The sequence below is a fragment of the Periplaneta americana genome, chromosome 15, assembly GCF_040183065.1.
Source record: "Periplaneta americana isolate PAMFEO1 chromosome 15, P.americana_PAMFEO1_priV1, whole genome shotgun sequence".
NCBI lineage: Eukaryota > Metazoa > Arthropoda > Insecta > Blattodea > Blattidae > Periplaneta > Periplaneta americana.
The window spans coordinates 65,907,498-65,929,349 of NC_091131.1; the positions used below are offsets into that span (position 1 = coordinate 65,907,498).

At 37.1% G+C, this 21,852-nt stretch overlaps 1 protein-coding gene across 1 annotated transcript in view; it reads left to right on the forward strand.

Annotated features, from left to right (window-relative positions):
* Window positions 1-18,604, forward strand: part of LOC138715047 (uncharacterized) — a 41,842-nt gene extending 23,238 nt beyond the window's left edge. Inside the window, exons 2-3 of the mRNA XM_069847492.1 lie at window positions 12,672-12,978; window positions 17,677-18,604. Coding sequence (XP_069703593.1) covers window positions 12,672-12,978; window positions 17,677-17,905 — 536 coding nt within the window. The 3' untranslated portion in view covers window positions 17,906-18,604. The remainder of the gene's footprint in view (window positions 1-12,671; window positions 12,979-17,676) is intronic.
* Window positions 18,605-21,852: the final 3,248 nt, after the last annotated feature.

Here is a 21,852-nt window from a genome sequence, read left to right on the forward strand (position 1 = left end):
GTTGCGCTCGGGCGTGGGCTGATTATCTGATTGTTTTTTCGAGATTTTCCTCAACCGTAAAACGAATATCAGGTAATCTATGGTGAATCCTCGGTCTCATCTCGCCAAATACCTTCTCGCTATCACCAGTTCCATCAACGCTAAATAACCCAGTAGTCGATACTGCGTTTGTTAAATAACCAAGTAAAAAATACTATTTGACCAACTTAAAGGAGTAAATCCCAAGAATTGTTTTCCCCTTAACGCCTGTGAATCAAGTCAGATTTAACTTCCAAAATACCAAGCTTATTTATATCAAGAAAAATTCTGAAACTTAATTTGAGATAGGTACTAAGTTTGTATACATCGGCAATATAGTTGTTCTTGTGAATACTTCGCATCTGCATACTAACTCCTTCTCCCGTCCTGCTAATCATGGACATGCTAATCTAAATAATTCAGTACAAGGTTATGGTAATGAATCCCTTCGGCGAGCTGATGGATAAAGAAGGTCTCTCCTCTGAGATGATAGGAGGCCCATGCTCCGGGTTACGGGAGTAAAGTACATAACAGCGTCTCTATTTTAAAACATGTTGGCGGAAGTGGCAGTCCTCTTGAAGGGGATAATAAAGCAAGAAGCTGGAACTAAAGCTTTAAGGTGAAGCTTCGCTAATGGTCTATCCTGCATAGAGTAGTGCGATCAGGAGAATTTTCTCTTACTTGCAGGCCTCAAACGAAGCCGGACTGTTCTAAGATCGACGATTACAGCAAGTTCATTAAAGGATACACCAGGCCAAACCATTTAGAAATGAAGATATGAGAGACGAACTAAACGTTAGCCCCTTATTTAAAAATATATGAATAGAAAACAAATTGATATTCAGAGAATATAAAATAATACACTACCTACACAAATTATATGTTATAAACCAAGAAGAAGAAGAAAATAACAAAGTCAACATTGAAAAAGATGGCAGGAGGTGGAAACAGTTTGTAATCGGTAAAGTCAAGAAGAAGAAAAAAAAGAATTTAAGATATTATTATATCAAATGCACAAAATATCTGAAGAATAAAATCTGAAATTACCAGTAAATCCAAGTAATTGTGTTTGAAGGAAATAGGAAAAGGGAGAATCCCGAGAAAAAGTCCAACTGTGACCTTGTCCGCCACAAATGTAATTTAATGAAAAATTCCAGACATGACCGGGACTCGAACCCGGACCGCCTTCGTAACAGACTGAAGGTCTGACCACTCAGCCATCGCAGAGGTAAAGAAGAGAAGGAGCTATAAAATTGTTGGATTTCAGGGTGATTGTGTTCACGGGATTTTGGATTTCCAATATATGTTGAGATTTTCCTGTTCAGAATTTCAGTCACAATAACAATTTTATCTGTATGGATGTTGTTTAGCCAACTGTCCGAAAACAGGTTTGAAACTCATAAGTGATACCAACAAGGCACCACTTATGTGACAACTAAGTCAGGAGATAATGGGGTAGAGCGGCCAGTTCCTTTCCACCTCCACTGCATACATCGTCGACTAGTAACATATTACACTAATCAGAATTCAGATGCATACAAACAATTGTTCTTTCTCTGACACATATCGTCAAGTGAGACGTACTGCCTGATAACAGATGTACATAACAGCCAGAACCTCAATCAGAGGTAGGCCTATACAGAGTGTTTCCGAGGTGGTGTTACTAACTTTCAGGGATGATGGCGATGGGCACATGTATCAATTTGAGATAAGGAACGATGGTCCGGAAATGACAGAGTCGAAAGTTATGAGCAAAAATAGTTGTGTGGAAATGGAATTGTAATTTCGCACCACGTGCCCTCCTTCCCTTAACTTTTGGAACAGTCGTGGAAAAATGGTATGGGCCGGATGTCTCCTATGTGGGTACTTGGCCCGATACAATCTGTGAGCTTGTCTACTGTTCCCATTGGCTCATCCGTATTCGAAAATCAGGTCTGTTTATTCCGCTCTAGTGTACTCCTCCATTTCACTAGGACTGATAGACTAGACACTGCAACTTGTACACATACACTGCTGTCTACAGGCGTGCATATCAGGACCGACCATGTCCGTTACACATTACGCTATCTGCATTGCTTTAGTGTAGTTTCCTGTCCCATCCCTCAGACAGCGCACTGAATGGAATACTGTAAGTAGACAACGTAAACAATGTCAGATGAATACAGTATGTGTAAAATGTACAGATAAATACACATAAATAAGGTGTACAGAGGAATAAAATTATTTCATTTCCACACAACTACTTTTACTTGTAACTTTCGACTCGGCCATTTCCGGACCAGGGTTCCTTATCTCAGATTGATACATGTGCCCTTCGCCATCATCCCTGAAAGTTTGTAACATCAGTTCGGAAACATTCTGTATATAAACGAAATAAAAACTGAACTCCGATCTGTGTTACGTGAGCAAAACAACGTTCAGGATAGCGTTGCTCTCACAGCACTTCAGCTTCAATGCCGTTCTCGTTCCATCTTATCATCCGCTATGGACAAGCAGCAAGCCGTTTTTACCAGGGAAAGGAAGTTCATGTCCTAAAAACGTGAAGAATATGTATGCATTTATGCTGTAAAAATAAATAAATATGCTACAAAATATGCATCATCAGTCTGAGATTATTTTAACAATAATAAGATACAGGTAGCTTACGTTTAGTCTATGGATTTTGAAGTGCTTGCCTCATTGCTGAATGCTCCATTTATGCTGTTACAGTTCACAACTAAGCAGTGACGTATGTTTTCTATTGTCATTCTTCGCCTGTTGTCTCTCAACATAGCTTTGTAGCGCAAAAAAACTTCGTTCTACGTCACAAGAAGTAAGAGGAGTTTGCACAAAAGCTGTGAGCTGTTCTATACAAAATTTTGTTGGTTTTTGGGTTGTTTTTCCTTCGAGAATATCTTGAATATCTTAAAGTTGATAATAAACAGGGTTTTTGGAAAGAATATTTGCTGTTTTCTCGTTCACTTTATCTCCTACATTTCCTGGAACTGATGTTAAACTGGATGTTGTTCTATCGAAATCTGCTATAGACTGCAGTAAAGGAATACCAATTGCTAACTTGAGAAGCTTCTTATGAGGGCGTCATCGTTACGTTCAAAATTCATAAACATAAATTAGTCGTGTTTACGAGGTTACACACTTTTAAAAATGAGGGAAAGACAAATAAACATACATAACATGCAGTTTCCCTGCATAAATGTTAAAATATGATGCTTTTATAAATAAAGGCAAAATATGCACTTTTATGCACAATAAAAGTAATATCATTGTATTCAAAAATTTATGATTAATGTAGATAATCTTTCAGCATATTCACACAACGATAGAGAACAAATATGGAAATGCATGAACTTCCTTTCCCTAGTTATTACTGAACTAGATTTCCAGCACAATCCATCCAATAGGGCAACATGGCTCATCAGATAACGCTGCAAGCACAAGCGCTCAGCAAACAACACTAATGCAGTTGTGAAGTAATGTGCAGCTATTAGATGTGCATATGGTTAAATTCCTGCATATTTAGTGCTCTCGAGATCTGAGATAGATAAATCGTATGAAAATGCCGCCACTGCATATGATAAACCTACCGCGTTCAAAAACTTTAGAAGATAGGGAAGTGACATAACTAAAATGTTTATAGAAACATGACCACGCCTCCTCTTAGATATAAATGCAAGTGCTGGATGGAAAGAGACCATGAGTACATACATCACTCAAACAGGCCCATTGTGCTATCTCCGGAATTTAATTTTGAGATCAGCGAGAAATGACGGCACACTTTGCCTGAAATCCTCTGATTCAGAGATTGAGTTCTTGAAAGTGAATGCAAATTCGACACGGGACTGTCAACTTTAATTGTCTTTCGAAAGTAGACATGCTAAGAATTTTTATTGCTCTTAAAAATCCGGGTTTGAACTAGAGTCGTGTACAACCATTTACGAAAAATAGAAATTATATAGGCTTCGGCCTATTGCTATTGAACGCCTGGCGCTGTAGTCAGTATGCAAAGCTCTCCCATCTCGCGGAGTGTCTCAGAGTCGGTTTATCGAATATTCCAGTGGTTTCTCATACTTTGTGGGTGGACGGCAAAGGCAGACCACATTGAATCATGCAGGCGTTACAAGAGCTCTTGCAAGGACGCGTTTATCATCATGTAGACCTACCATTTAATTGATAATTCTTCCTCTCTCAGTACAATCAATCAATCATTCATCCATCAACTCACTTTTAAATCTATGAAGTATGTCAACCTAGGTTTCAATTTACTTTTTTATATGTAGGTCACATATTGCTGTCCGTCCGAGTAGTTACGTATGTTGCAGAGTCGTCGAAACGGTGGATATCACGTGACAGTTACTTAACAGGACCTTTTTCTTTAAATTATTTTAAACATTTGTATAATATCACGTAGACTTTCAATTCCGTACAGAAAATATTTTCAGGAAAGAGCCCAACAGCCCAGGCACCTGGCCTTTACAGAGAGGCCAGCAGAAACGGTGAGGGGGGGGAGGGAGGAACCAGAATGCGACATAACCAATCGGACGCTCAGTAGATGCAATACTAGTCAAACGACTTTATGATTATAACGTGGCTTTCCACGCGCAGAATCAGGGTTGCCAGACGTCCTAGATTTCCCAGGATTGTTCTGGATTTTAATAGTGTGTTCTGTGTACTGGACTGAGTTATATTTGTCTCGGAAGTTATACAAATTGAAAAAAAAAAATGCATTTTTTGCTCATGTCTATAAAACTATTTTTACAATTCTTTATTCATTTTTACAAGACTGTCCATCCCATGTTCAATGTCGTCGTCAACGCCGTCTGACGCCTCCTATAGGGTTGTATTGAAATAAAAACAAATGAATTAGGTATTACTACAGTATTACACAGTATCTTTATTCTTTACTCTCTTTGTAAGTGAATTTATTATTGATAGGATTTATATACCCTACTGTATCGTACATTTTTTCTGTATAGATCAGGCTATAATATAGCTTTATTTTTCAATACCTCATCAATAATATTTAAAGGAAATGTTATAATCTAGCAAAAATTTAACAAAATTAAAAGTTTAGGCGCTGTATAATTACTTGAAATACATATATAACGAATACAATCACCTATGTTGCAAATTGAATTAATTCAAATGGGGAGTCAAGTTAAAGTACGCAGTATCATCACAGTCTAGTATATACAGTCACGAAGCTTGAGTTGTGAGGGTGCTAGGAACAATAGACTGTGCCGGTACTATTTCGCATTGTCTGTAATGAGGCGATATTAGCGATCCTAGTGGTTAGCAACTATCTATGGATGTATATTTACTACGTATTGAGCTTCGTGACTGTATATACTAGACTGTGGTATCATCATCTGTCTTGGATTCCTGATGAAAGAATCTCGCAACCCTGAGCAGAATACGATTACAATTTTAGTAGCAAAAGCTGGTGTTGAAGGAACTTTCTTCAGTATATTTACGTTTCATAATTTCTCCGAAATTTACACGCATTCTATCACATGTGTAGAAAGCATGAGGGACTAATATACAATTTAATTTTCTCATGAAATGAACTCCATGGAATCTTACGGCCGTGGACAGTAAGTTGCGTTCCCAGTTAGAAATCAATGGCAAGCTACGTCCAATGTTTACTTCTTGAGGTACGTATGTTAGTCGCAGCCCGTTGTTCACCTACAATTTCATTAAGCGGTATCCACGTACGTTATTGAATTACAAACATGCATCTTCCCATTTACACACTCAGGACTGACATCAACACAGATATAACTTAGACATATTGTTGAGTCCCATCTATTCATGTTACGGTGTATTTGAAAATGTTTAATTTAAGCCGCTTCATTAAGTTAAAATATAGGTACAACCCAATTCTAGATAACTGTGTCTTCTAGGATATTTGAACTGCAGTAGACATTAGACTTGGGCTACTTTGGGCGATATTTACATGCAGCTGCTTTTACGAATTGGACCATTTGCTTTCGCAGAAACTTTTCTGTACGATAATCCTTTTTCCTTCCGTTCCCGAAACACCTTGATATATATATATATATATATATATATATATATATATATAATACATGAATAATAATGTAAGTGATAATATCTCTTGAATTACCTGAATCAGATGTTGTTAACTAGACTGTCAGTTTTCCTATGAAAACATTCACATCCGTTGGAAGTTCTCGTTAAATAAGAAAATTCAGCCTATCCATACAGGCCCATGTCATGTAGCGGGAAATCACTGAGCTAGACAGCAAACTTAATCCACTAACTTCCGGCAGCATACTGAACGACTGTGTCTCATGGTTTACTGACGATGCTGACATAACTGCTGCTGTAACGTAACATGAGTCATGTCACTATGTAACGTAGCGAAGATGGGTACAAAAAGGTTGAAATTTAGTCAGCCCGTTACAATAGGTACACCATTTATTGCACCTCAGAATTATAAACAACCAACGTGGCATACCACTTGCCTGACACATCATTAGACCTCGAATTTTAGGTTAAATGCCTATTTTTCTGTAGACATAAACTAAAATTAGTTAAATATGAACGTTTGAAAGCGGTTTATGGTGCCTAAAATGCCTATTTTGCCCACTGGGACTTATTTTTAAGGGTTTAGAGCCTAAAATGGCCTATTTCTATTTGTTACGTATACTGGTATATTTTTTTTTTAATTTTCGTGTAGAAGTGAAAGAGAAAGTTTTGAATGTCATGGAGTGGGTTTGATTCAAATATGCTTTAATAGGTTGTAGTAATAAATAAATTCCTGGAAGGTGTTTGGTTTTGTTGAGCACTTTTTAGCAGACAGTAGGAATGTGATGAATTGGGAGGACGTAGTTCTTCCTAAAGAAAACAGCATGGCAAATATTGATAAATTTGAATATCACTTCGGTATCACTGGGAAGAATTTTTTTCGCTTATAAAATGGTTCTGTCTAAGAAAAGGCAAAGTTTCACAATAGATAAATAATTAGAGAAAAACGTTCTTATGTATTGCAATGTCAATTATGAGTAATATGTTAATTGTAAATTCATTGGTAAATTAATTAATTTAATTGTTATATGACCACTTACGTATTAGCAGCCTTAAAGCAATGAGGCCGATGAATTCATTAAAAATTACGTAATTTATAATTTAAGAATTAACAAAAATAAAGTTTCTAATCACAATACTTTTTTACTGTTTTTGTCACTGTATACCATAATGCTTAATACTTACTAATTAATTGCATTTTTATAGTTACTGTAGTTTGTGTGGATAGAAATTACATTTCAGCAGCATAAAATAGTATTCTTAGCTGCTTGAAATTGTATTTTAGGTCCCTAATCTATGTTTTAGTGCCTATTTTGATAAATTTAGGACCTATTTTAGGTGGCTAAAAGTTAGTTTTTAAGGGTGGTATTCATAGATATTTCGCAGCACGCGCTACGAGCGTACTAAGCTAGCCCCGGCTATCCACTGGTTACTAGTACAGAATTCAAATCATATCTTATCGCTAACACTGGTTTATGAATACGAAAAACCCTGATAATCCACCGAAAGCCCGCGCTAAAAATGTCTATGAATACGGCCCTAAGGGTGTTATTCATAGACATTTCGCTAGCCCGCGCTACGAGCGTGCTAAACTAACCCCGGCTATCGACTGATTACTTTTACGGGATTCATATCATATCATATATCGCTAACACTGGTTTATGAATACGAAAAACGTTAGTTCGCTGATCATCCAACGGAAGCCCGCGCTAAGAATGTCTATGAATATGGCCCTAAGTGCCTAAAATCCGAGGTCTAGACATCATGTACGGCACACTGAAGAGTTACAGTACGATTACTTAGTCCTGACAGTCGCCGGAGATGTGCGCGAGAAACAGGAGAGTCCATTTAGTTACGCCAAGGGATGTTTGGGTTATTCACTCGCTTGCCTTTACCGACCGCTCGCCCTATCTCTACTCCGGAACTCTCCCCACTCCTCCTATTACTTCCCCTCTTTCGCATCGCTGAGCTGTCAGGACTAAATAATCGGTCTGTACTTAAGAAAATTCTGCTTCATCGAAGTCTATCTTCAAGAGAATGCGCCCTTCGAATCGTTCCGTTGCGTTTCTCCTGAGTATTTTTAAACAACTACATTAGATACCGGTACTGAGTATAAATGATAACGTTATCAAAATAACTTAAGAATGTTCCGAATGATACTCCCTTTTATAGTTTATTTTGTTGAACCATTATTCTAAAAAAAAAAAAAATACCTAAATGAAATCGTTTAATATGCTCCCAAATAATGACGAACTTTCGTTTTCTGCGTTCAGGCATTCTGTAATCTCAATTAAGAAATTTTACTTCACATATAAATAATTGTATGCTTTAAATAAATGTATACTTAGTAACAACACTTTTTCATAAATATAGGCCTACATGAAATAGCTACGCTTATATTATAGTCATTTCTAATAATATTTCATATTTATGTAAGTCGTCATTTGAAAGTTATATGCAGGGGTTCACACCTGTGGAGTAACGGTTAGCGCGTCTGGCCGCGAAACTAGGTGGCCCAGGTTCGAGTCCCGGTCAGGGCAAGTTACCTGGTTGAGATTTTTTCCGGGGTTTTCCCTCAACCCAATATGAGCAAATGCGGGGTAACTTCCGGTGCTGGACCCCAGACTCATTTCACCGGCATTATCATCTTCATCTCATTCAGACGCTAAATAACCTAATATGTTGATAAAGCGTCGTAAAATAACTTACTAAAAAAAATTTTAAATGTTGATCACCAGTAACTTTATGAAGAGACCCCTAGAATTGTTTCACTATGCATGATATGTATTCAGAAACTGGCTCAACTCCTAACTCTTTCTGCAGTTGATTGTTTGTAGTAAACCAAGGTTTGCTGACAGCGAAAAAATGTGTTATAATATTAATGAACATTCAGCAGTTCAATAATGTCCCGTCGAAATGCGCAAATAATCATGTGATTAAATTATCGTCAATACTCACTACATTCAATGTTTCCCTTAAGTTGTAACTTGTAACATTTGCCAAAGTAAAGAAAATTAAGAATAGTCCAGTAAAAAAATCCCAATATTCCCAAAAATCCTCCAAATAAATTTCTTCCCGCGGGAATATTCCCACACCCCAACACTAGTCCCGGTTCCAGCCCTCGTAAACCAAACTCACAAGAAGCCACGATGGACAAATACGTCTCAGTGACCAATATGTAACACGTCAATTCACAGCCAGGTTTACAGTGGCGTAGCGTCAATGTAAGCTAAAAAGCTTAGTTTCCCCAGTTAATAATAATTTCATAATAAACCTGCAGTTTATGGAGAAAATGATTGATTAATTTTAATAGAATTTATATTTACGCGTTAAATATTGTGATGCGGCAGCTCAGGATGATTTGTGATGCAGCAGTAAACAAGAAGCCTGCACACACCAGCTTCCAAGCAGACCGGTTTCTTCTGTGTAATCCACCCCTCAGATTTTCCATCCCTTTCTAACTAAACTACCCTAGTCGCAAGGCTCGCAAGAAGCTAGCTTTAACATTTAAAATAAGTAGTTTCCGAGTTATCCTTTTCGTCAATTGTGTTCAGTTGAAGTGTTAGTGTGCACTGTGGCTGATATAATAAATAATGAGCGAAATAACAGTTCCTGACACTAATTTACTTGAATTTTTTAGGACAATTGTATTATCAAGACTGACTTACGAACAAAAGTGTGATTTAAAAAACAAATGACCGACTCCCTTGCTGTCAATGAAGGACACAACCAAAAGACAGACGCATACTTACGTAATGATACTAATATTGTGATTTCTCTAAGTATGACAGGGAGTGAGCTAATGTTATACGTATACGTGTCTATTTGTTAAGAGATATGTGTAAACCGTGAAATCATATTTTATTACGTCTCATTTGAGGTCATGCCTTATTGGTGTTACTTACGATGTTCCAACCAATCTTCGACTGCTGACTTGAAATTGACTACTATTTATTTCAAGACTATATTTTTGTAATACGTTTTCTCATATTGCATGAAAGACAACTTGAGTTAGCTTCCCCTGCTCAAAATTTCATGCTACGCCACTGCAGGTTTAACTCAATTTCAGGAGCATTTGTTCTTTATTATACCGAATCTAGAAAAATTGTAACTATTTTGGAATCATAATGGCGAAGAAACATGAATACTCCGAGGAAATCCGTCTCACAGCCTCTGCCGGGATCGAAGATGAGTGCCTTTGTTGAGGGCGCACAATGATGTGATGGACTGCGCTATCTTTTCCAGACAACATAAATAATCTCGAGGATACGTCCGCAGCAGCAAGAGTGGCTCAAGGGCGCGCAATCAATTGATCAGGGACTCGATTTCCAGCCCTAATCTTTATGTTAATTCGGAGGGGAAGCCTCTCTCCCTCGGGGGTGCTTGGGGCCGGGGTGTTAATGTCGGCACCCCCCCCCCCTGCATAATTTGTTTGCTGAGCGGCGACTGCCGACGAAGCCTCGCTGCGGTCTGTTATCTGACCACGCCGCCAGGTGGCTGCTTAATGCGCTGTTTGTCCAGCTCTTCAAATAGGCCTCGACACTTCCTTCGAAGTGCTCTCTTCAGCTGCAAGTGACATTAAGAAGGGAAGGCGTAACCACTCCGTTTCTCCAGCATGCCGCACTCAAGTTCACAGTCTCTACACACTCCATAGTCTTTGTCGCATTCTACGGCAACATAGTGCTTTATAAAGGCAAATTCATTTCCAAGAATTCTAAACTCAGATTTGATAATAAGTACGAGGGCTGGGCGAGGGACGGGTCCATTGTGCGGCCTTATATGTGATGATTGTCCAATTCCGACAGGTGGCCTGGGTGCCATTCGTCAATCCGACGCTGGCAGGTGGGCCATCCTGCCTCAGCCCCTGATAGAGCTAGGTCCCAATTCGCGGACGAGTATCCTGATAAGCCCTAGCTACCCGAAACCCCATATTCTTCCTATGTGACCACATAACAATATAATTTACTAACAAATGGCTTTTATGGACCCGGAGGTTCATTGCCGCCCTCACATAAGCCCGCCTTCGGTCCCTATCCTGAGCAAGATTAAACCAGTCTCTACAATCATATCCCATTTCCGTCAAATTTATTTTAATATTATCTTCCCATCTACGTCTCGGCCTCCCCCCCCAAAGGTCTTTTTCCTTCCGGCCTCCTAACTAACACTCTATGTGCATTTTTGGATTCGTCCAAACGTGCTACATGCCCTGACCACCTCAAACGTCTGGATTCAATATTCCTAATCATGTCAGATGAGGAATACAATGCGTGCAGTTCTGCGTTGTGCAACTTTCTCCATTCTTCTGTAACTTCATCTCTCTTAGCTCCAAATATTTTACTGAGCTCCTTATTCTCAAACGCCCTTAATCTCTGTTCCTCTCTCAAAGTGAGGGTCCAAGTTTCACAACCATACAGAACAACTGTAATTGTTTTATAAATTCTAACTTTCAGCATTTTTGAGAGCAGACTGGATGATAAAAGCTTCTCAACCGAATAATAACAGCATTTACTATATTTATTCTGCGTTTAATTTCCTCCCGAGAGTCATTTATTTGTTATTGTGAATTAATTAATTAATTCAATTAAGTTAATGGCTGACCATTTATTCGGTATCTGTGTTTTTATTTTTTCATTTACCAGAGAACACATTCACATTGAAATATAACACAAAAAGGCAATTGTTATTGCATCAAGTGTTAATTAATTTAGTCTGATCACCTGCTGCAGTAGAAAGAATATGAAGCTAATTTCTTGAACCTACAACATTTTACTCATAGCCTACATGGCACTTTATGCTACATTTTTTGTTTCATTTGTTCATTACATTTTCAAAGTACAGGTTTACTTTGTTTACAACAAAACACTACCACTGCAAAATAATTTTGACTTGAAAATAAAGACGTATTCTATAGAAGAACCATCCAAGAACCCAAGCAATAAACATGAAAAAATGACCGAAAATAGGTCGAAACATGTTAACAAGATACGTTAATAATATTTAACACAATAAAGTTCTTATCATACATATTCCGAAGTGATACAGTGTTAAAAGTTGTGTAATCAAGATGTATAAATAATTTTAATTGTAAAGGAAACTAAAACAACTAAGGATAGCGCTTGTACGTTACTGGAACGTTTCGGAGTGTATGGATGTAGATATTGACAATGAAACATGGTGTGGGGTCAGAAAATACTCCAGGTAAGTGTCGAGGGATTCTGCTGACAGCTTGTCGGACTGTCTGCATATTTTCTGGTGTATGAGAAGTTCGCACCTGGTGGTTTCTTCAAAATTACGAACATACGTTTTAATTTCATGACAAGATGGGACACGTCCATGGCGCCCTAACTGGTAATGAGTCGAAATTCCCTTTATGCGGCCGTTACACTGTCGCCGTTCTTAAAAACGTTTTCACGGCAGCAGCACGTTACGCGCAATTCCACTGCTCCATGATTCTTAAATGATAAGGCGTTCTAAATGAGCTCACATCTGTGCACAGGTTTACTGCGTCCCCAGGCCTGTCAAAACTATTCCCAAAATTTCCTGTTTCTCTGCGCCACCCTGTATTTACAAGTGTTGTGTTAACTAGCCCATACTCGTTCCAACAGGACTCTGCGTGTACACCGTGCTGGCTATGCTCCTAGGCTCGCTGAGCGCCGGCAAGCCACTGCTCTCTCTGCGACGCCAGGTGTGCTCAGACCTGTGCACTTCTGGTCTGGGCGGTGCCCCCTGCGGGGCGCTCTGCGATAATGACTTGGGTTTCGGCATCCAAAACTACAGCATGGCGGCGGTGCCGCAAAACTACACAATGGCGGTGTCGCAAAGTGACAACATATATGGACCGCGACGCGCGGTCTGTCCGCGGTTGTGCCGCAGTGCCTTGGGCATGCCACTCTGCGACTGCCAACCCGACAGGTGCGTACCTACAGAGCCAGCCGTGGTTGTGCAGAAAAGTGTAACTGTACCATCAGGGTGCACACAGCTCTAACAGTTGCTACTTGAACTTGACAACAATCGTACCCACGCATGGTGCCTGAAATGAATCATAACCGTACTGACAGACGTAAACTGAATCCCAGCTGACAACGCACCTCTTGTGAGTAAGTTCGCGGCCAGGTTGAGGCGCCCGTATATGAGTATGGTTATGACCAAGTTCAGTTAAGTATCCTTAAGTAAGATTGTGACTAGATTTAAATGAAATATATGTTCGGGAGGGTAGCACTACGACCCAACACTGCATCTTCAGGACTGAGCGCATAAATCATATTATACATATTTTACGTAAATTACACTAATTTACATTATATAGAACAACTTATATTTTACAGAATTTGCTACGTGGCGTAATAAATTACTTTCATGGAAGATTTCAGAAGAGTATTTACCGTATTCATAGTATATTAATAATTTCACTATGTACCAATGTTATCACTATTATGATATACTACGTACCAATACTGTCACTATTTTAAACACTACGTACCAATAGCCTATTATCACTATTATAACACTAGTACCAATATTATCACTATTTTAAACACTACGTACCAATATTATCACTACTTTAAACACTACGTATCAATACTACCACTATTTTAAGCACTATGTAACTTACTAATACTATCACTATTTTAAACACTACGCACCAATTTAATCACTATTTTAAACACTACATACCAATATTATCGCTATTTAAACACTACATACCAATAGGCCTATTACCATTATTTTAAACCCTATGTAACTTACTAATATTATCACTATTATAAAAATCTGGCTTTCAGGTAGTAGCTCCCTGTAAAGCAGGTTTGAATAATTTCAAGGAAAAATTGTTCCGGCGCCGGGTATCGATCCCGGGACCCTTCGCTTAGCGCTCGAACGCTCTACCGACTGAGTTACCCCAGGAACTATACACGACACAGAAAGCCACAATTTAAAGTCACACAGTATTTGTGTGCACTCACAGTTGAGTTCTGGCGTCTTGTCAGCTCATGTGAGTTGTGTGGATATAAAAGGAAAAATTGTGACGGTGTCGTGTATAGTTCCTGGGGTAGCTCAGTCGGTAGAGCGTTCGAGCGCTAAGCGAAAGGTCCCGGAATCGATACCCGGCCCCGGAACAATTTTTCCTTGAAATTATTCATTATCACTATTTATTACTACGTACCAATATCATCACTATTTTAAACACTACATACCAATATTATCACTATTTAAACACTACATACCAATATTACCACTATTTTAAACACTACGTACCAATATCATCACTATTTTGAACACTACGTACCAATATTACCATTATTTTAAACACTACGTACCAATATCATCACTATTTTAAACACTACATACCAATATTATAGCTATTTTAAACACTACGTACCAATATTATCATTATTTTAAACACTACGCACCAATATCATCACTATTTTAAACACTACGTACCAATATCATCACTATTTTAAACATTACATACTAATATTATCGCTACGTACCAATATTATGATTATTTTAAATACTATGCACCAATTTAATCACTATTTTAAACACTACATACCAATATTATCGCTATTTAAACACTACATACCAATATTAGGGCCTACCCTTATTTTAAACACTATGTAACTTACTAATATTATCACTATTTATTACTACGTACCAATATCATCACTATTTTAAACACTACATACCCCTGGTAGAGGGGCAGAGAAGGCCTGACGGCCTTATCTCTACCAGGTTAAATAAATAAATCTAATCTAATCTAAATCTAATATTGTCGCTATTTAAACACTACATACCAATATTACCACCATTTTAAACACTACGTACCAATATCATCACTATTTTAAACACTACGTACCAATATCATCACTATTTTAAACACTACATACCAATATTATCGCTATTTAAGCACTACATACCAATATTACCACTATTTTAAACACTATGTACCAATATCACCACTATTTTAAACACTACGTACAAATATTATCATTATTTTAAACACTACGTACCAATATCGTCACTATTTTAAACACTACATACCAATATCATCACTATTTTAAACCCTAGACATTAATCACTAATTAAATAAGCGCTACCCAGAACTTATGCGTTCCACAAAGTCAACAAGGCAGCGCTTTCAGAGAACACCAATATGGCGCAACGTAATATTGTAACATAAGGCTAGCCTCTTCCCGTAAGGAGATGTAGCTAATCGATACCTCCTTCCCGGTCCCCCCTAAAGCTTGCGAGTCAAGGTCGTAACCATGTCTTTAGAGGCTTTTTGCCTTAAGCCTCGCTGCTCGCACTGCTCTCTCCATACTGGAATGACTGCCAACAGCGAACTGGAATATATATATATATATATATATATATATATATATATATATATATATATATATATATATATATATATATATATATATATGGAAGGATCGGAGTGCAGCCAAGTGTTACATCATTATTACAAACTTATAGATCTACTGTTACTAGGAATAATAAATCAAATTTTTAGGGTAGGCTAAGCCTCAAAAGCCTCTTAAGAGCTTCGCCGCTGGAGGATAATTGTACTCAAAATTTGGCATCCTTAAGTTAATTATCTAAAATATAATGTGAAAATTCTAAATTCTTGTACCCAAAAATTTGATGAGGCCAAACCGCCCCTGACAGCTTTATTCCACCCAACTTCCATATTTTCTACACTTCTCGAATCACAGGTCGAATAGTTTCGCTACTTCTCGTGTCCTTCAGTTTTGTAAACATGGCACGGATCAGTTTATACCAACCCAGACGGATTAAGAAAGTGTAGAAAAGTTTCAATACAGTGTGTCAGAAACTTCCTACAAGTTTGTTCCTGACATAGTTCTCCAAATTGACTTTTACTCTATTAACTACTTTCGAAATTTCAACTTTCACCATATATTTATTATTATTCAGTCATGACAGGATGTCTGATTCAACTCAGGAATCAGGTCAAGTTTCACACTAATATAGAGAATTATTAGCTACAATTCAGATTGAAATGTTCTAAGTAATGTATTATCCAGAAGAAATGTAAGTTGGGCATTTTCCACTGCTGGCGATAAAATTATTTCACAAGGTTTCGAAGGTTCAATCTACCTTGTAATCAGGTAAACAAAACAGAAGGGACTGGAAGGGTTTCTGCTTGTTCTAATCGCTACAAATGGCTAGAGATCAGTAAAATGGATTTAGCCATTCGAAACTAAATTAGTCAAGTGGATTTAGCCACAGTCTACTATATACAGTCACGACGCTTGAGTTTTGAGGGTGCTGGAAACAATAGACTGTGACGGTACTATTTTGCATTGCCTGTAATGAGGCGATATTAGCGATCCTAGTGGTGAGCAACTATCTAATGTTTGCATATTTACTACGTATTGAGCTTCGCGACTGTATATACTAGACTGTGATTTAGCAATGTATTAGTTACAAGCTCTTATTTAAATCAGATTTTTTTCTTGTCTGGGATGATGTTTAATTCAAGTCTCGCTCGCTCTTACTAAATCGTCGTATTTGCATTTTATTGCGCACATAAAATTCTTTAGGGTCTATATTAAAGAAAATTAAGTTATTCATTATTCGATAATGAAAAGTTGGAGATTATTTTTCAATTTACTTTATACTTCCTATCGAAGTAAGAAATACAATACTTTCTCTGTGAAGAAAATACGAAGGAAATCTTTATAATTCATAAGTAAGATGTATGTATTTTGATTGCAGTAATTTATTGTTTTCTGAATTGTAACATTTCATTTAAAACTAGTTTAAATTAAATATGACTAAATATAATAGCTGCTCATAAATTGTTTATGCTCGACCATGCCGAAATGTAGTAATTATACACCTGGTAGCAGTCCTTTAATGCATGTCATTAAAGTACACCTATTCATTAAAGTTCAGGTTTTCGATTATTCTCGGATATGCAATCGAAAGACGAGGGAAACGTCACGGAGGCTGGAAATCCAATACTGTCGCAGAAGGTTATGTTCTGTTACTATAATAATTAGCGTTAATTGTAAATAATATTCAAATAAATTCAATTTGTCATTTCGTTTTTCAATTCTAAATCAATTTCCAGGTTATACCAAAATTAGTTCATGTTATTCTGTAGATTATAACAAGGTCAATGACATTATTGTTCCTCGGAAAAAATCAATACTTTCGAGTCTGCGTACATCTCACAATTTACGAGCGATGCACAAGGTCACTTCCACTCTTCAGTTAGATACGAATAAAATGAATACTTCTGAATATTTTCAAGTTAGAAATATGGTCGAGCATAAAAAGTCGTATGAAACTTGCCTATAATGGTAATTAAGACGCTCGTATGAAAATTATGAAACTCGCTTGCGCTCGTTTCATAAACAAACATACTCGCGTCTTAATTACTATCATTATAGGCTCGTTGCATAACGTACTATTGTGGGAGTTGGGGAGCGGAAAATTTTAGCACTGCCTAGGGGCGGCACTAAACCTAAATCCGGCCCTGCCTAGTTATAACATATATCCATGCCATACCGCGAATGTATCATTCCAACTATATGTGCGGTTTTCTAAACCACTGTGGGCGTTAATAGATGTCTCTGTCCGCAGTGCCCTAATTCACCAGCCCGTAGATTGGTCTGCCATCTGTGAAGCGTTCTGCAAGCTTGAGGGCTACACAGTATTCGGCTGCGAGCGCTGTACAGTGGTGGCCGTAAGACCTGCGGCCAAAGCCAAACTGTTGAACAAGAAGGACGGAATCGACTGGGAAGAACTATGCGCCTACCTGTGCAGCAAGGGAGAGGGCGGCGCCGCATGCAACTGCGACGCTGTACCCTAATAACAAACTTTACCCACTTCCTAATAAACTATGTTTGAGAGTTTGTTCCTATCTGAGTTATTTTCTTATTATACTAGTACAAGGAATGCAGACAAGAAATTATGCCGTAAGAAAAAAATAATAATCAATCTGGAGCTTTTCACGGAAATACAACTTTTTTTTAAAACGCTGACAAAGAAAACGTACTTTTTGATATGCTGTTTGCTTTACCTGTAGCGCTTTTTCACAAATAATAATTTCAATAATTATTATTGAACGAATTTTGTTTATATTCAGTACCTACAGGCCAGTTTATTTGGGTATAAAACATTTGAAATAGAATCATTTTATATTAAAAAAATGGAGTGGGTCTTCATTTGAAAAAATGCGTTATCTATACTCAAATCTAATTATTTTCTTCTTACATGAAATAAAGTCACTAAAACCGTGCAGATCTTATAGTATGATTTTCGGGAAATTATGGCAACAGAATTTTATTTTGCCATCTATCGAAAATCTTCACAAACAAAAATTTTATGGCTTAAAGATTTTTTTGGGGGGGGAACCCTAATTACAAATAGATAGATCATTTTCCGCAAGGGATATTTATTCAAATAAAAACTGTAGCACTTAAAGATATTCACATTATTAGTTTGTAAAATCACTGTAAACCTAGCCGATTTGGAAACAGAGAAAAATAAAAAACCATTCTTCTATAAATATTTCACTTTTCTGTAACGAAGTCACAATCTTGTATTCACAGTCCATTTTCGTTTTTCGTCGCAAATAATTTAAAAACCAGGTAGGAGTTCATTTGTACGAATAAAATGATTAACCACTTATCACATGCCATCACTTAACTAGGTAAATAGATTAAGATGTGACCTTTGTACAGCAGAGAAATGTTCACAGAAAGTAGTACCAGTATCTATTCTACAAGTTCCTCTTGAACGATTCTTATTCAGAATAATTTGTTGCTTATTTGATAGCCTTGCAAAGTAAACAACTTCTTGTTATGAACCACCAATGTGTTTCTATAGATTTTAAAGAAGTGCTGATTTTTAATAGCTGAATACCATAATAATATTAAAAGTGACTACAATGCATGAATACCTACTTGATTTAAATTTGTGCAAAATTAACTACATACACTATACACATTTAAACCGAGTAATTTATATTTAAGTTAGTTACAACTTACTTTTCGCGATTATAAAAAATGCCTTTTGTATTCAATGTACTGTACAAAACGAATGTTTTAAGTTTATGTCCTGATATGAGTCAATATATGTCTTTTGAATGATAGTTCAAGAAAATAAAAATTGTTGTTGTCATTGTTTAGTCAGCTGTTCGAAGACAGGTTGTGACCTTATAAGTGAAACCAACGAGGTTCTTCTCATGAAGCAACGAAGCCAGGAGATAACAGGGTAGGTTGACCAGGTTTTTCCCCCCTCTATTGCATACATTGCTGACTAGCAACATATTTCAATAATCAGACTTAAGATCTATATTGTTATTCCTCTGATACACATCATCAAGTGAGATGTACTACCTGATAACATATACACAGAAATTTCATTGTAATCATCATAATAACTGAACTGTTACGAAAGTTACATAATGTACAATGAGAATATGTTATTATCATGACGAATTTTTTTACCAATGTAACATTCGTCACTGCAGCTTACTACCTAGCGTACTACACTACAGTGACAATTACTGCCTTCGATGAATGTTGACCTATAAAGAGTAAATTGACGAAGTAAGGAACTTTGTGGATAAGTACAAATATCACTCTAGAAGATCATTCGAAAATGCTATTCAAAAAGTACCAGTATTTCATCCTGGTTCTGAGATTAAAAAAAAAAAAAAAGCGAGAGAAAGATCCCACCATATTCAAGTAACAAAATAAAAAAATAAGATGTTTTTAATAAATTCTTCTCATTTAATATTGAGGTACTAATTGGTTTTAAAAACGAAACAACATATTTTTAAATAAAATACAACTGCATAACACATGTAGTTTCAGTCCAAACATCCTTTTCTGAAGAAAGCAGAAAACAAGGCTATTAAATAGCTTTTCTTTCCACAACACATTAATCATTCCATCAACTTACAGTGATCAGTTGAACAAGTGAGGAGAAAAAAAAACTGTCTCTCTTTTCTAGTATTTGCATTTTAAAATCAAGAGGATTATTTTTGGCTGCAAACAGCCTACTGTTCGCTTTCAAACAATTGACACATAACTTATACTTACACTTACAGAAAATCAGCATGCATGAAATGCAGAAAGCATGTCTTGAAATAATCAGATGCCCTAAATTCCTGTAAAAGGAATACTGTAAATGTTTATTATTTCAGCCCTTATAATTCATATGGAATTTATTATGGGGTTTATTCATATTACATTATAAATATATTTACATGTCAATTTCACGTTAGTAATGAATATGATGTCTTGTTCATTAATTCAGTCCTGTGAGTGACACAACATATGATTGTAGTTGTTTCTTAATCTTATTTTGAGCTTCACTTGTGATGACGCAATTGCTGACCTGCTTCTTTCTGATACTTATCATAGCGACAGTCTTGCTAACAGTGTAAAATTCATAAATGAACATCCTATTTGGCTTTATAGAGGGTGATTCACGAGGAAAGGTAAAAAATTTTGGATGTGAATTCTGAAGTCATTCTGAGTCAAAATGTTCATATGAATAAGGGTCCGTTTTCGAACAGTTATGGAGATATGGCTCTTAGATTTCACAAAATCTTCTGAGATTCCATTGTACTAACTCGCATTTAGAGACAGATAACGGTCAAATTTAAAGTTTATATTCACGTATGCATACATACCTAATAATCTAGACATCGGGGTCGATGTTTTCGGACATTTTCAAAGGTACCTCTTCTGCTTCAATGCACTGTTGCGCTCAGGCATGAATCGCACTCATCGCTCGGGAGAGTTCCTTGTGGCTGTTCTTTATGCCGCATCCAAAATACGGTTCATTAGTGCCTCTCTCGTTTCCCCCTTCCTTTGCTATACCAACTCTTTCATCCAACCCCATAGACAGTAAGTACTCTTCGATATGGTATCCTTCTGTTCGGAAAGCGTCGTTCATATTCAGGGATGGCATGCAAGGAACTTCCATCGCACAAACCATAAACATACACAATATCGGTGTATTCTGTAGTCGAAAATTTATAAGGCATTTTGAAAAACACAACTTAACATTTCTGATAACTGTACCTGTATAACTACTGTACTGTAGGTAGCTGACTGGACTGCTGTGAATTGGTAAGTGATAGTGTAGGCTATTTGTGTTATCTGCGGGTTCTGTGTCATTACATCAGACAAGGGCAGGCGATTGGATATTTGTAATGTCCCACCACCCGGTTTCTTTCTCTTATCTACATCGCTCACAATGCAGATTCCAATGTTATGTCATTCAATGCGACAGGTGACCCAGTCTCATGTTCCCATGTCAGCAGCATATGGTAACGTCTGAGTCACATTGGGGCGAGACGTTTTACCAAAAAAACGCATCTAGCTCCGCCATCATTCGAAAACGGACCTATGTTCATATGAACTTTTTCACTCAAAATGGCCTAAGATATCGCATCCTAAAGTTTTGACCTTTCCTCGTGAATCACTGTACAGTATATAATCATGAACTTCTATTCTTTTCTTTCTTTCATCCAATTTACTTTTAGAAAAATCTAAATATCCTTCAGCATACACAGCAGTCTTGCTTTCTTTTATTATTTTTGTAACCAAACTCTTCGACACACTAACAACCATGCTAGTCAAATCAGTAACATTATGCAACAGTTCAAGTTTTTTTCTTTTTCATGTTTTTCAAATGTTGCGTAACATTATAAACTGAGTGGCAAAAGTGTTTCAACCCTGTTATAAAGAAAGAAAAGGAATGCTGTAAGTCCAATGGACTGATGGACGACCTGTAACA